Genomic DNA, 14,838 nt, shown 5'->3' with positions numbered 1-14,838 from the left:
TGGCGTACCCACTGTGCCTTATATTCAACCTTTCCTACTCCTCCGGCGTATTTCCTGATCGTTGGAAGATCGCTAAGGTCACGCCCATCTACAAGTGTAAAGGCTCCCGATCACAAGCCTCAAACTATCGTCCAATATCTCTTCTCTGCTCCCTTTCAAAAGTATGTGAAAAGGTATTTTACGACCAGTTGTATTGCCACATTTCACCATGCCTTAGCCCTTCCCAATCTGGCTTTCGGCGCAACGACTCAACCTCTGACCAACTAGCTCGTCTAGTACAAGACATTGCCACCCTTCGTGATGCTCGACATCATATTGCTCTCTGTTTCTTTGACTTGGCAAAGGCCTTTGATACTGTCTGGCATCGTGGCCTCCTTGCCAAGCTACATATTGTCTTTGGTGTGTCTGGCCCTGCTCTGTCCTGGCTGGAGTCCTATCTGAGTAGCCGATCACAGTTTGTTTCTGCCCTCTCCATCAACTCTGATCCTCTACCAGTGTCTTCTGGAGTTCCCCAAGGCTCCATACTTGGACCTCTTTTGTTCGTAGCATACGTAAATGATTTACCCTCTATAGACCCAGGTGTCTCGTTATTTGCTGATGATACAACCCTACTGTCAGCATCCTCGTCCTCAGCGGCTCTTGTACCTCGAGTGTCGGCTCAGATATGCAGTGTCCTACGCTGGATGCAAACATGGCGACTTAGACCCAACCTGACTAAAACCGAAATAATGTTCCTTCCCCCAATCTCATCCATGTCACTTTTACACCATCCTGATTTCCCAGAACCCATAAGGGTTGTTTCCAACCATAAACACCTGGGAATAATGCTTGATGATCGTCTCTCTTGGTCTTTCCATATTGATGCTCTTTGCAGCCGTTCAAGCTCTGCCCTAGGTGTTATACGTCCCCATTGTTTCCATCTTCCTTTCAAATGTAAAATTTTGTTTTACAAACTGTACATCCTGCCTCTTTTCATGTACGCTGCTGTTAGCTGGTGTGGCTTGTCCTCGGTTCTCGCTGAGCATCTCGAAATCCACCATAGAAAACTTCTTCGTATCCTGTTTAGTCTACCCCCTCTCTACCCTTCTGCTTCCCTGTATGTCCTTGCAAATGCTTGCCCACTGTCGACCCACCGTCAAAAATTAATTTGCACTTTTGCTCACAAATTTAAACTAGCTCTACATCCTCCTCATCTTAACGTGTATAACTGGTTCCGAATCACAGATGGCTCCCAGACAAGATGCTCTGTTGCCCTCCCCTTGGCTAAAACGTCCTCCCTTGTACGCTCTCCACTCTTTGTTGCTTACTCTGCTTGGCTTGCGCTGCCCGCTACTACGCGCAATGCCAGTACCCTGGACGCATTTAAATCTGCTCACTAGATTCACCATCACCTGTCCCTCCCATGCTTCTCCGTCTTGACCATTACTTTTCTTCTTTTATTCACCATGGTTGGTTAACACCCACATCTCCCGTACTGGCTGATTTTCTTCTCATGCCATGAGGTGTTGTCTATAATAATAATAATAATAATAATAACTCTCTCTCTCTCGCACACAACGTCAGAGCTGATGTTCTTCATATTATATGCCGCTTTGGTGCACACTCCAAACTAGAAACCAACCAGTTTCAACGGATTCAGCAACTAGTAGTTCATGGCGACTCTTGCAACCTAATGTATATGTAGGACTCAGTGAGCAGTCACGTCTCGATGACCGATCACGATCCCCGTGACCAATCAAACAGTCACAAATCCCCGAAGAGCAGTCATAAAGTCACACACCAGTTTGAATCCCGATGACCAGTCAGAAACAGCCGCGACTTTCTCTGTGAACGGTCACAGTATCCACGTCAAAATATTACGACTCAACTGTAGGCATTCACGCGTTCAGCATACTTTTTTCCTTCACAGGTTTCAGAAGTGAGCAAGAAAGATTTCGATCAACTCTCGATCTCCGCGTAGTTTACTTGTAGCTCGAGTCTGGTGTGTGTGGGCTCCTCTCCAAAACGAAGGGTGGTCGAAAATCTTGCAGGCTTCAGATAGAATCTCTTTTGAGAGGACGTTCTGGCTAGTAGGTTGTGCTATTCATCATATTTGAAGAACAAACTTCGTCGTTCAGAAAAGCTATTTCGGAATATTTTCAGTCATGTAATTTTTGCATGCCGATCTTGCTAGAGCAGAGACTGACTTCAACTGATCCAGCATGCAAGCAGCACTCGATTTGTGTTTTTGGAGAGGATGGGTGACAAGATTACGGAGTCAGAAGTGGACATCGTCGACGATGCAGAGACGAAAATATAATGAAGATGGAAATGAAAATATGTTCATTTCCAAGAAGGTACTGAGTACATCAAGCACCTTCGTGTGTGTAGCTCTGTCTTTCTTGTGGAAGACTCCACAGAAAAACAATGTCCAGCTTGTTGAAACTGAAACTGCCTCTCAGTTGAAGTCGTTCAGGAAGACATCTATTCAAGACATCATTGATCCATTCTCAAGGACCATCGTAAGAAATTAAATCAAGTCATGTTTATCGATAAGAATGGCGAACTAGACCAGAGAAGTGTGAGTGTCTTGTTTTGACTGCAGGAAACTGTAATTCAATATTCTGGCTCAACGTAGTGCTTACGCAGTTTACTGCTTCGAACACATCTTCATTTCTACTCCCAAAATAACTCTGTAAAATTTTATTGGTGCAACATTATGCATCATGGTCTTTCTCGTTGTGCTGCTATAACGTGTATAAGTACATGCATACGAGTACTGTGTACCGTTTACTGTCTCCTTGTCAGTGTTTTTGGGCGATCCTCCACACCTTCATTTGTCTTCCAATTATTAATTTTATAGAAATATTCACTCACTTCAACTTCTTTTGATTGCTGGTGCGAATGTAGCCTGCGATGCCTGCTTGTTAGTGAGAGTGCACCAGACATGTATCGATATGTATGTCTGACGAGATGTTCTTGAACTGGCATGCTGCTTTGCTTAGATAAGGTTTAGAATTGGGTGTTCAATGGCCTGGAGGAATTAATCATGTTTGCGATCAGTATCACCAAGAGTACGGTTCTTCCGTCTACGCATCTCTTCTTGGCTTGTGGATTGGTTGAAAAGAGATAAAATAATAATACAGAAGTACTTGTGTCCAAGTGTCGTCGTGAAAACAAGTTCTACCTCCGTAACTTTGTCCGCAAGGTCACGTGAATCTAGCTGGTAGTCCCGCTGCCTATTTGTGTGTGTGTGTGTGTGTGTGTGTGTGTGTGTGAGTAAGTGTGCGCGCGCATGTGTGAGTGTGTGTGTGTGTGTGTGTGTGTGTGCATGCGTGAGAAAGAGAGTGTGTGTGTGTGTGTGTGTGAGAGAGAGAGAATGTGTGTGTGTGTATGTGTGTTTGTGTGTGCGTGCATGGATGTGTGTGTGTGGATGTGTGTGTGTGTATGTGTCTCAAACTCTCTCTTCTACTCCCCCCTGTCTCGGGGGGCGGCGTGGCCAAGCATTTGGCAGCTGTACACCAGGCCAGGTGTGTGTGTGTGTGTGTGTGTGGATGTGTGTGTGTGTGTCTCAAACTCTCTCTCTTCTACTCTCCCCCTGTCTCGGGGGCGGCGTGGCTAAGCATTTGGCAGCTGTACACCAGGCCAGGTGTGTGTGTGTGTGTGTGTGTGTGTGATGTAGAGAATGAATGACATATGTGCGTGTGTGGGAGAGAGAGAGAGATTTAGAGAATGAGTGTGTGTGTGTGTGTGTGTGTGTGTGTGTGTGCTCGCGTGTGAGTGTATGTGAGAAAAGGGAGAGAGTGTGGGTGTATGTGTGTGTGTAATGGTGTGGGCATGTGTGGTCCCCAGCTCTATTCTATGTCATTCACGCTGGAACTGCTGCTGCATAGCCCCAAGTCTGAAGACTTGGCAACTTCACGCCTGCACCTGACTCTTGCACTATGATACCCGTCGCCTATGATAACCCTCAGAATTTCCCACCTTGCTCCCTCTTATGCTCAGGCTGCCCGTTTAGGAGCCATCAGTTGCCTGACGATCGTAGTAATACGTGAAACTCAGAGTTGTGACAAAGCCTCCAATCTCTCTTGTAATACAGAAATACCTATATTCTGCCTGTGACTACTCACAGAGAAAGAGTGGTCACAACTGTACATTCCGCATGTAACTGTTCGCATGGAATTATAGTGGTCACAACTGCATTCTGTGACCGCTCATAGGGAATTATAGTTTCCACAACACATCCTGCAGTACGAAGCACCCTGCGAGCAGTCACGAACTGTGTACTTTACACATGTACATGTATGGTGATTTGTGACTGGTCATGGGGCATTGTGACTGGTAAACTAATTTGTGACTGGTCATGGGGGGTTTGTGACTGTTTGACTGGTCACGGGGACCGTGATTGGTCACGGGGCCTTGACTGGTCACTGAGTCCTACATATATTTCTAGAGACCACCAGGAAGGATAGAAATGAGTCAATGAAAGGAAACAACAGAGTGCAAGGGAGATTACCGATCACATGAACAATGTGAGAAAGAAAGAAACTGATGGTTACTCTAAGGCACACATCCACAACAATATCCTTGGCTACAAAAATGAAATACCTGATGGTGCCCTCCTGGGAGATAATCTGGAAAGATTTGGAAGGATTCGGAAGGGTATTTTTCTTTCTTTTGCTTAGGTAAGGAGTTGGTGCGGCTGTGTGTAGTAGAGTTACCCGTCATGACCATATGTAGCAACTGCGAATAAAAAGCCGGTTAGATTAGCAACCTCTAGGCCACGTTAGGTGTCTATACATGTATGCCTAGCCATATGAAGTTTTCCGTGTGCTGTTGATATCTATGGATTCTCCACAGGGCTTAAACTAAATCGAGGTAGTCTTCGCCAACAGCTAATGAAGAAGAAAAGGACGAAGAGAAAAAGTGAAAAAAGGATAGAAAGACGCCAGAGGCAACTTGTTAGCAAATATACAGTGCTCTATGACAGCGCTACTCTACGTGGAATGAATCCAGAGCATAGGACAACAGTATTAAAGATTGCGTGCTCTGAAGACGAATGTTGTCTGGATGTTGGCTGTCAGATTGGTTTATTAACCAACTGCTGAACTGGGATAGCCTGTGCGGACAAAAGAGATACATAAAAACATAATGGTAGGATATAAATACTAGCCTTCTGAAACTGTCGAAACGCATTTACATAGTTTGTTAAGTTAATTTTTTGCTTTTTACGGGAACTACAAAACAGAAGAAGGTACATTCACTATTACCATTCTTATTATACGCATTCCCGTGTTGAAGTGCAGCAGCATTATGTTGCGTCCACATTCACTAGTACACGAAATACGCAAGCACTGGAAACCTGACGAGGCAATTCCTACTACATGTATAACTAAAGACAGAAGATAGAGAGAGAGCTGGAGAGATCTAAAGACACAGGGAATCATACAGAGAGAGAGAGAGAGAGAGAGAGAGAGAGAGAGAGAGAGAGAGAGAGAGAAAGAGAGAGAGAGAGAGAGGCGGAGAGAGAGAGTGTTTGAGAGAAACCGTTAGATGGATATATATATGTAGATAGATAGATAGATAGAGAGAGAGAGAGAGAGGCGGAGAGATAGATAGATAGATAGATATAGAGAGAGAGAGAAAGAGAGAGAGAGAGCCGCATTGCTACCACTGTGCTCACTCTGTAGACCTATGGGTATCTTTTGCTTTTGAGGAGAGACATAACATGGAAGTGAACTTGTCCGAAAACGTTTTGAGGGTTTTGCACATACTGGACATATGAGCATTGCTTATCCATTTTTTAACAAATACAACAACGACCTCTTGCGTTTAACAATTGTACTAATGTTCAAAAAACAATCCCGCTGTGTCCGGATTGTTGGGATGCTTACCTCGTTAGCTGAAGACCTGAAGAAGGAGAAAACCAACGGAACCAAGCCACCCACCATAGCAATACCACCGGAGACCCACGCCAGGATGTAGATGCTTGAAGCCTTGCAGTATTCATCAAGCAGATCGGTTTTAAGGAAAGCAGTGAAGCTTCCGGCACATAGTACCAAGAATAGTGCTGCAGAGCCGACAGAGTGTGGAACAAATATTTACAGACATCCCGACATAATGTGGCACACACATGTAGAATGAATTAAGAGAGCATGTCTGAGAAAACCAGAACATTTGTGCAGGTCGGAACAATTCAAAATGGGTTTTTTCAAGAAAACCCCAAAAGGATGATCGGAGACCTGTCCTTAGTCCTAGAAGAGGCGTTCTACTTCTCCCGGTGTATAATGTTTGCTAATTTAGGACGTAGCTCGCTGTTTTTATCAGCGCTTGTAATTAGGCTATTTTCAAGACGATCATTTGTGGCGTCAAGGGATGATGGCCCTCGTCTTCTGGGATGCTGACGTGGCTAAGTGGTGCTGCCCGAAGAACTCTTCTAAGGTGAGGTAATTTTGGCTTGATGGAGTTTTGTGCGTAGCTTGTTCTTGTACGCTGTGCCGTGGCTCGTTTGTACTCGAGGTAGACCCATAAAATTAATCTTGCCAATATCGGGCCAATATTAAGGGTATGCCAATTTCACGGTTCCCTTCAAAAGATTTTGATCAGGCTTTGGAATGTCAATCTACACTCCAAAGCAAACCTACCTGTAAATTTGAGCGAAATTTGAGAGATTGACTTGCACAAAATTTCTGGTTTTCTCAGACATCCTCTCTTAAACAAAATCAGTAATAGAGGGTCAGAAAGTTTAAACGCCACTCGCTGCAGACACCATACCACCACCCTCGGCAGGAGAGTGATTGAATGGAAACAAAAAAGTATAATTATATTTTTACGAGTATCCGTGTCTATCCTCGTTATTGCGACAACATTAGACAACACGTATTAGAAGACACAACGCTCAGTGTTCGAGTATGCGGACAGGCTGCAGACGCCTTTCAATCTGGCATTGGCACACCATAGGGAGATTGCCTGAGCCCTGTCCTGTTTACGTGCTAATTTGAACATGTTCTGCAGCAGTTGAGACACCAGTTCCGAAGAGAAAGTACAGGCCTAGTGCCGTCTATTCCTGAACTTCAGTACGCAGATGATCTTGACTTCCTCGATGAAAATGACCCAAATCTTGAACAAACCCATGACGTATGCGTGCTGAAGATGCCAGAACACCAAGGTGATGGTCAACGGCGTGAAAACTGAACAAACCCACTTTTACCTCGATGCAGACCTGGAAAAAAGAGGGAAAGAGGAATGGCGGATAGCAAAGTCGGTTGGATCGAGAGCTGGTACTGCCGAAGACATCAAACAGCGAATTGTTCTGGCATCGCAGACATTTGGCCGGATGCAAAGCCTCCTACAGTCATCAGGGGTCTCCCTAACGTTGAAGCTGAGGCTGTACAGTTGCTGCGTTCTAAGCATTTTGCTTTACAACTGCGCTACCTGGGGCCTCACCGAGGCACTCAGAACGTCTCTGGACGTTTGCCACCGCCGCCGTCACCTCCACTCGGTACTCCGTATAAAGTATCCAAATATAATCAAAAACACGGAACTCTACAACCGCTGTCGCACCCAACCCGTCTCTAAGGAGATCGCAGCGAGGCGATTGAGCTTCCTGGGGCATGTGGTCCGGATGCCATCAGGGGCGCCGCCACGGGTTGCTCTCGATTTTCCTGCTTCTGGTGCCTTACGGGGAATGAGAGGCAGACCAAGAAAAACAGTGCTAACCACTCTTTCACTGGATTGTCGGGAGACGCTGGGGCTTGTGCTTCAGTCGCGACCTGACCTTGCCCAGCTTCGTAAGGTGGCACATGATAAATGCCGATGGAATTCATAGCGAAACAGCACTGTTAATTATCCTGGCCCTAATGACACGCCTACCCCTGACATGCTTGCCCGCCTACTCTTGGCGGAAATGTCTAACTGTGGCGACAATAATTTTTCATGGACTGATCTTCTTTTTTAGTGTTTGCACACTCTTGGATGCCGCTGTGGCATTTTGTATTTTCGTACTGCTGTGCTCTGTACGGCTGCACTAGCCGTATTAACTGTCATACCCATATGCACACATTCAATCCCCGGCTACGCTTTGGAACTGTTTTCGTTGCCTATGTCCTCATCTCGATTCGTTTGTTTTCGCTGCCTGGGCTCTTATTCATCTTCGCTTGCTTGCTTGCTTGTATTGCTGAGGGAACATATGCTGGTTTGTATTCGTGGGTCCCCATGGTGCATGGGCCACGCGTACTCATCCGGCGGATATATGTGAACAATAATAAAAATATGGCAATAAGTAGGACGAGCTGAAGCGACATGTGGACTACTTTATTAACAATGTAAGCGATGGAGACGATGCAAGAAACAACCCCTAAAGGGTAAGGAAAAAATTCATGTAAGAAGTACCCTTTAGGTTGTTTCTTGCATCGTCTCCATCGCTTACATTGTTAATAAAGTAGTCCACATGTCGCTTCAGCTCCTCCTACTTATTGCCATATTAAAATTATTGTCTCCTCGTCGAATTTTTAAATAATAAAAATAACAATAATATTCCCGTTTGTCTCTTTCCCTCAAACTAGTGAGGAAAATAATAATAATAATAATAATAATAATAATACACAAAGGCACACAATGAAAACATTGGCAAATTTATTCCGTTGTGACTCCGAGTTTCATGGCTGAACCAATCATCAGACAACGATAATGGAATAGGAGGCAGCGCTGGTATATCTAAGTGGAGAGAGGTGTGATAATACGATAGCGAGAGGAGTAATCGCGTGAATGTATACAGGGACGGGCTATTTCAGAGGCAGATGCAGTAGGCGCAGGTCTAGCACTAACAAGTACGCGCTTAATGTCGCTCACACACCACACACACACACACACACACATAGTTTTGTGTCTAGTTGTTGCACTTTCTGACTGTATATAGTATCTAGTTACAGTGGTGGAGAGTTACTCTTAACTAGTTTCCATATGTCCTTTTCCTTTCTAATAATAATACTAATAATACTATTAGAAGACAAGGATTGAAAATCCCGTGACACCTGGAACGTATTTGCCAGTGGTACATGCAAGGTCAAATAATAATCGTAGATAATACTCATTATAAGACAAAATGAATGGGAACCACCCGTGTTGTCTACTAACGAGGCTAGACCTGTACAGTGGCAATGGATTTTTTATTTATTTATTTTATTCTTTTTTTCTGACACAACGATTGCGAAGCCTCCTTTACGGGCAAAAGAAATACAATGGTTGAAAATGCAATACTAACTTAATGCAAACTCAGAAAACCATAAATGGAAATTGGAGTTCTCATACTGTCTGTATGGATGTCCTGGTTGGGACGTTGCTGAGCCTTGACATGCCTTGTGACGGGCCATAAAGCTAACAGAGCAGAGCACACGTTTGACACGTATCCAATCAATGCATCATTTCCTTACCTGAAAGTCCAAACCCTAAGCAAGGTGCATAGACCACGTACTTCTTGAGGTTGTCAGGCCAAAGATTTGGAAACCCCGTCGAAGCTGACAAGCACAAGGCCAAAGCGGAAGCCAAAGCAGACAGTATGCCGAATGCCTGAGCACTCCGCAAGGAGGCTGTGGCTGAGCATAGAAGGACATAGAAAAATGAATGAAAGAAATGTTGAAAATGAGATTACCTGGCCAGAAAGGCCCTCTTCAATATGCTGTGAGGTGTAGACCAGTCTAAAATTTGTGGCAGTCAATTGATCAGCCTTGCAAGCTGTTGAATGGTATAATCCCAAAACAAGTTGCTGTGTCTAACATAGCTTGTTCCCTATCATCTCTTCAGCGATGGGCAGGAGTATGAGTATGAAAAGGGCAATACTGCAATATTGTGTATATGAACATTACTCGGCAAATCACCTTTGCCTAGGTTGTAACTGGCACAAATCCAGTAGTTGGTGTTCAGAATAAGAGGTACATGCTTGTATACACAGTTGGTATGCAACGTCAGTTTTCACCTCCTTCAATGTCATCCTTTCCTTTATTATTGCTCTCACGAAGAAATACAGTCATGATTCACAGCGAATTGGTATTCTTCCAGCTGGGAGTAAATTGCCGTGCACAAGTGGTTATTTAAAGGAATTGGAAGCATGTTCAGCTCTCTAATGTGCTGTTATTGTCATTTCACTTTAGTCCCTGTCAGAGCCATAGATGAGAACGGAACAAAAACCTTTGGTTTAGAGACACTTTGTGTCTGTTCTGGTAGACTGGTGTGGACGACGAAGATACATCAAGTTAACTACATGTAGAGTAACAGTATGTTAGACCAGCGGTGTACTTCAGGAATCTTCAGGAATCTTCAGAAATGCTCAGCAATTATATATCCTATTAATTTTATTCGACACTAACCTTTCAGGAATGCACTCGGATAGCTCAGGCAGATACGCCCAGGGGAAAAAACGTCATCAGTTTGTCCACATCTCTTCCAAAGTCCGAATTCTGTCTCTATATTGTGGTCAAAGGAGATTAACTTGCAAGTGGCCCATTTCGGATGAGCTGAACACATAGAGAAGAAAATGAATATTTTGGATGGATGAATGTAGAAAGTAATTCCACAGAAAGCAACAGTCCTGCAATAAATAACCTCATAATCCATGTTTGATAAAATACACGTAGGTTGACCTTCATTACTAATCGTCGATTTCCATTTTGGTTTTTGTTTATTTTGTTCTACCTTACCCTCAGTTCCGATATTACTCACTGACGAGCGGAACGTGAAAATCGATGGCACAAACAAACAAACACGGAAGTAAAGCTGTGTGGACCCTGGCTAGCGCCAGACGTTACTGAAGTAACGTCTTTTGCATAGCTACGGGAATTAAACTATACTAACTATCCACCTTGCTCTAGCTCGGATATACAATGCCGCTATTTCCAACAATGAGCCTATCTGTATTGGCGACGGGACTCTTACCCCGTTATAAAAACCTGGCAAGGCCAGGGGACCCCCATGAAACCTGCGACCAATAGTACTGTTGATGGTGTTGCGCAAGGTGTTGTGGCTTGTAGAATTGTCCCGTGTAAGCAGAAAAACACGTAAATACTTATCTCTCACCCAGAGCGGTTTCAGGCCTAACAGAAGCATCACGGACGTCATATGGTCCTACCGTTGGTCTATAGCCTGATGCCAACGCCCACAACAGAAGTATGACATTATCGGTATTGACATATCGAAAGCATTCGATACCATCTCACGTCCAAAGCTGATCGATGTTCTTGCGTCATTTCTTGACAACGACAACGTTACACTGAATTCATATCTTCTGCAGCACACCACCTTGCAGGTTCGATTGCCGGGAACGGATGGCATTAAGTTCAAAACTGACAGAGGCACCCCACAGGGGACTCATTATCTCCTGTGCTATTCGTCGTGTATCTAGAAGCAGCCCTGCGGGACGTGCGAAATATCTTACCGATCCGTCCACAACTCGACATCGACCTGCAGCTCCTAACTGACACATCATAATGCTGATGATGTTGACTTTCTGTCATCTAAGGGAACTCACCTCCAATCATGTCTCCCTGCCATTGGGGACACCTTAAAGCAATGGGATTTGACAGTTAACTCCGCCAAGACAGAATTCACACATATAGAGAGGTTCAGCGACTGCATTGCAGAAGAATGGAGGCTGACCCGGAAGCTGGGTTCGCAACTGGGTGACAGGGAAGATATATCTCGGCGTATGCAGCTGGCCAACGGTGCGTTTCAACGGCTTTGCGCACTGTTGGGGTGAGAGAGAACAGACGTGTCAAGCTATACAACGCATTTATCACACCAATACTACTGTACAATTGCGCAACATGGGGAGTCCCAAGCAATCTCATCAAGCGATTGGAAGGATTCCACAGACGTCAATTGCGAACAGTCTTCGGGATCAAGTACCCTCAAGTCATCAAAAATAGCGACCTATATAAACGCACCAACTACCAGCCCCTAGGGGAAACCATTGTGAGAGCGAGGTGGCGTCTCTTTGGCCATGTCCTGAGACTAGACGACGATGCACCAGCACGCGTTATGATGGCAGCATACTTCGAAAACCCAAGTTCCGCTGCCACCTGGCGCGGCCGCCCACGTACCACTCTGCCACTGAGTCTGCACCAGGACCTGAAGCGTATTGGGGGGGGGGGGGGGGGTCACTCAAGAAACGCGAGGAACTTGAGAAGCTCCATGCCATCGCCCAGTCACGACAAGACTGGAAAGACCTATGCAGCAATGTGATAAAAGCATACATCAAAGCCTAATACTGCTTCCACCTGTCGCAGCTACATAGCCGTACGGTGTACCATAACATAACTCATTGACTAACATATTTCGTGAAAATATTATCCTGTAAAAGAATAGAATGTAAACAACATACCTGTGAAAACACAACCTTTAATGCTACTAACACAACCTGTGACTACAATAATCATGAGATCAACCCCAAAACATTTCTTGCAGTTTACTTTCGTAGAGTTTGCGACTTTGCGTTCCTCAACACAACTTGCAGCTTTCTTCAAAAATATCCTCAACCTTGGTTCTGTCCTAGATCGTATATTGATTCATTCATTGTTTCGTCTCATCATCATGGAGCAGCTTATGCAAAGGGTAGCCAAGCTTGCTTGTCGATGCCAACGCGGAAAAGCCTATAATAAAAATAACTTTACTAACTGCTCCTTGGCTCTCCATCCGAGTATCTACTAGCTGCGCTATTCGTTACTCCCACACATAAGGAAAGGTAGGTCTGGAGGTTTGCAGGAACGTGTTCTTGTGAAGATCATCAGTTGCAAAACACGTCACAAAAAGGAATACATGAAAGGACATGTTATTAACATGAATGTAAAACACATGAAGAAATTTAGGTGAAACAGTGTGAAATGGTCACTAACACGATATCTATTGTGTTTGGGTGAAAGAAAAATAAAATGGACAAAAATAGGGGACTGAACTAACGGGAAATATGTTAGTGTAGTAACAGATTCGTAGCGATTTTAAAGTACGAGAAAACAACGCTTTCTCCTCGTGCAAAACCCGGGGGGATGTACGCAACCATTGAAAGTTGTGCTGACAGTCCACTCACTGCCCTATTACTTGTATCAGATCCAAAAGATGTACTGACACGGCATGATGCTAGAACTATCGACGCTGGAGGTTGCCAGAGCGGATGACGGATTCCACATCACTGATGGATATGACAGTACTATTGACTACAAACCTAAGGAGTATCATCACCTACTGGCTTAAATTATGGAGATGAAAGGTTCTCTATGAAGCGGCAAAGTCGCTGCGCATTAGCGCGCTAGCCGGTTTGCCATTTTCCTGCTGTATATGATGACTATATTGTTGCACATTGCGCTATGAATCGTAAGTTTAGATTTTGTTCGTGCTGAAAAGCAGAGAGTGGATGAGGATGAACCCAGAGAGCAAGGCATTAGCTAAACTATTATCTCCCCCCCCCCCCTCCCCCCCACTCCCCCAGCCCGTCGCTGCTTCCAGGTCATACTGGCCGGTTGCATGGCGAGACAAATTAATCTACTCTCTTCAACGCCGGAACGTTAGGTTGTCAATCAAACACACACTCCACATGGAACCAATAGGTGCACAGAATCTCCTTTTTACAACTGCCACATCACGATCATGACTTCCGGAATCGCTGTAACACACTTGGTCGCTCACGTTACTTTCTTTCAGTCCTACAAGTAACAACTCACCGTTTACTGTTACTGCAAGGGCGAAAACAACAGCAGCAAAGCCGATCAGAACGGCGGCCAGCACTGTATTCTTTGCCATGACGCTTGTCGCTAGCAGCACTAACACGAGCGCTTTAGGGAGTCTTGGTCCGCGTCGGTACACAAATACAACTCAGCGAAGCGCCCTGTTCAATTTCGTTGCAAGGTGTGTGGAAAACCGCCGTCTCTGTTCCCTGGTTTTTACCCAACAACCTGAAAATGGATTGGGCAGATCGTATCATACTCTGTACGTTGAACGGCACACAGTAGGCGATGTGAAACAAGGAAGAGGTAGGGAACACTGCACTAATTGACTAGAGTACATGTTCATCGAAACTTCTGTGTAAACCACCCTTTGCCTTTGGTCAGAACGGCAACATTCCATTCTCTTTTCATCGGATAGAAAGTACTTTGTTACGCGCCCTCGCATATTCATCTCCAGTCGTTTGGCCTGCGATACAGTAATTATGTAATCATCTTTATTCAAAGGACCCCCAGAGGCGACGGCCTGTCAAGCTACGGGATCTGCTGATATAGTGGACCTCGGTTAAGTAGCCCTGGGAGGATTTGGTACGCTTTACTGAGGGTATATTTGAGATACTGCATTGCCTCGGGAATGGTTGGGGAATCAGTAAGCACCGGCGGAAACAGATGTAGAGACACATAACCCCATGCGGGACTACATGTGCACTTGTGCACTTCCAAATGTACTTGAAAATTAATTATCTTCACTTGAGTGCCCAGCAAACGCATTAAGAATAGCCTTTGGCGGATTATGCTCGGTAAAATGCTGAAATTTGCTTTCCATGATGCCCAAATTGTGCCAGTGATTATGCTACATTATGCTGGAATTATGCCAATGATGGTGCTATACTGTAACCTTGATTGTCTCACGGGCCAATCAGTTATTGTTGTAAAACTCACAGGGCCGGTGCTAGGTGTGCGAGAGAGGTCGTACGAGAGTTGTGGAGGATAGAGTGGGGAGAACAATGTGTAGGATATAAGAGATGATTAGATGTAGGTCACAGGAACAGGGTGAAACTGTTACATTACTAGTCATTAGCACGCAAGCAGCTAACTTGGATTTAAACCAGACAGAACGCTCAACCAAGACTAGGCGACGGAGCCTATTACC

At 44.8% G+C, this 14,838-nt stretch overlaps 1 protein-coding gene across 1 annotated transcript; it reads right to left on the bottom strand.

Moving 5' to 3' along the window:
• Nucleotides 1-4,458: 4,458 nt before the first annotated feature.
• LOC135829617 (uncharacterized) lies at nt 4,459-13,994 on the bottom strand. The gene is made up of 5 exons (XM_065342016.1): nt 13,686-13,994; nt 10,344-10,490; nt 9,411-9,572; nt 5,874-6,049; nt 4,459-5,098 (listed from the first exon to the last, which is right to left on the bottom strand). The coding sequence occupies exons 1-5, from the start codon at nt 13,762-13,764 to the stop codon at nt 5,060-5,062; spliced, it is 603 nt and encodes a 200-aa protein (XP_065198088.1). The 5' UTR covers nt 13,765-13,994; the 3' UTR covers nt 4,459-5,059.
• Between the last annotated feature and the right edge of the window lie 844 nt (nt 13,995-14,838).

The sequence above is a fragment of the Sycon ciliatum genome, chromosome 13 (genome assembly GCF_964019385.1).
Source record: "Sycon ciliatum chromosome 13, ocSycCili1.1, whole genome shotgun sequence".
In the NCBI taxonomy this organism is placed as follows: domain Eukaryota; kingdom Metazoa; phylum Porifera; class Calcarea; order Leucosolenida; family Sycettidae; genus Sycon; species Sycon ciliatum.
This window is presented reverse-complemented; position numbering and strand designations above follow the sequence as displayed.

Excerpts from the sequence above, each read along its gene's own strand:
- LOC135829617 (XM_065342016.1), bottom strand. The coding sequence starts at position 13,764 with ATGGCAAAGAATACAGTGCTGGCCGCCGTTCTGATCGGCTTTGCTGCT. Across the intron at positions 10,491-13,685 it reads CCTTGCAGTAACAGTAAACG|CTCATCCGAAATGGGCCACT; the intron begins GTGAGTTGTTAC and ends CTATGTGTTCAG. Across the intron at positions 5,099-5,873 it reads TCAGGTCTTCAGCTAACGAG|GCTATCCCAGTTCAGCAGTT; the intron begins GTAAGCATCCCA and ends TTGTCCGCACAG.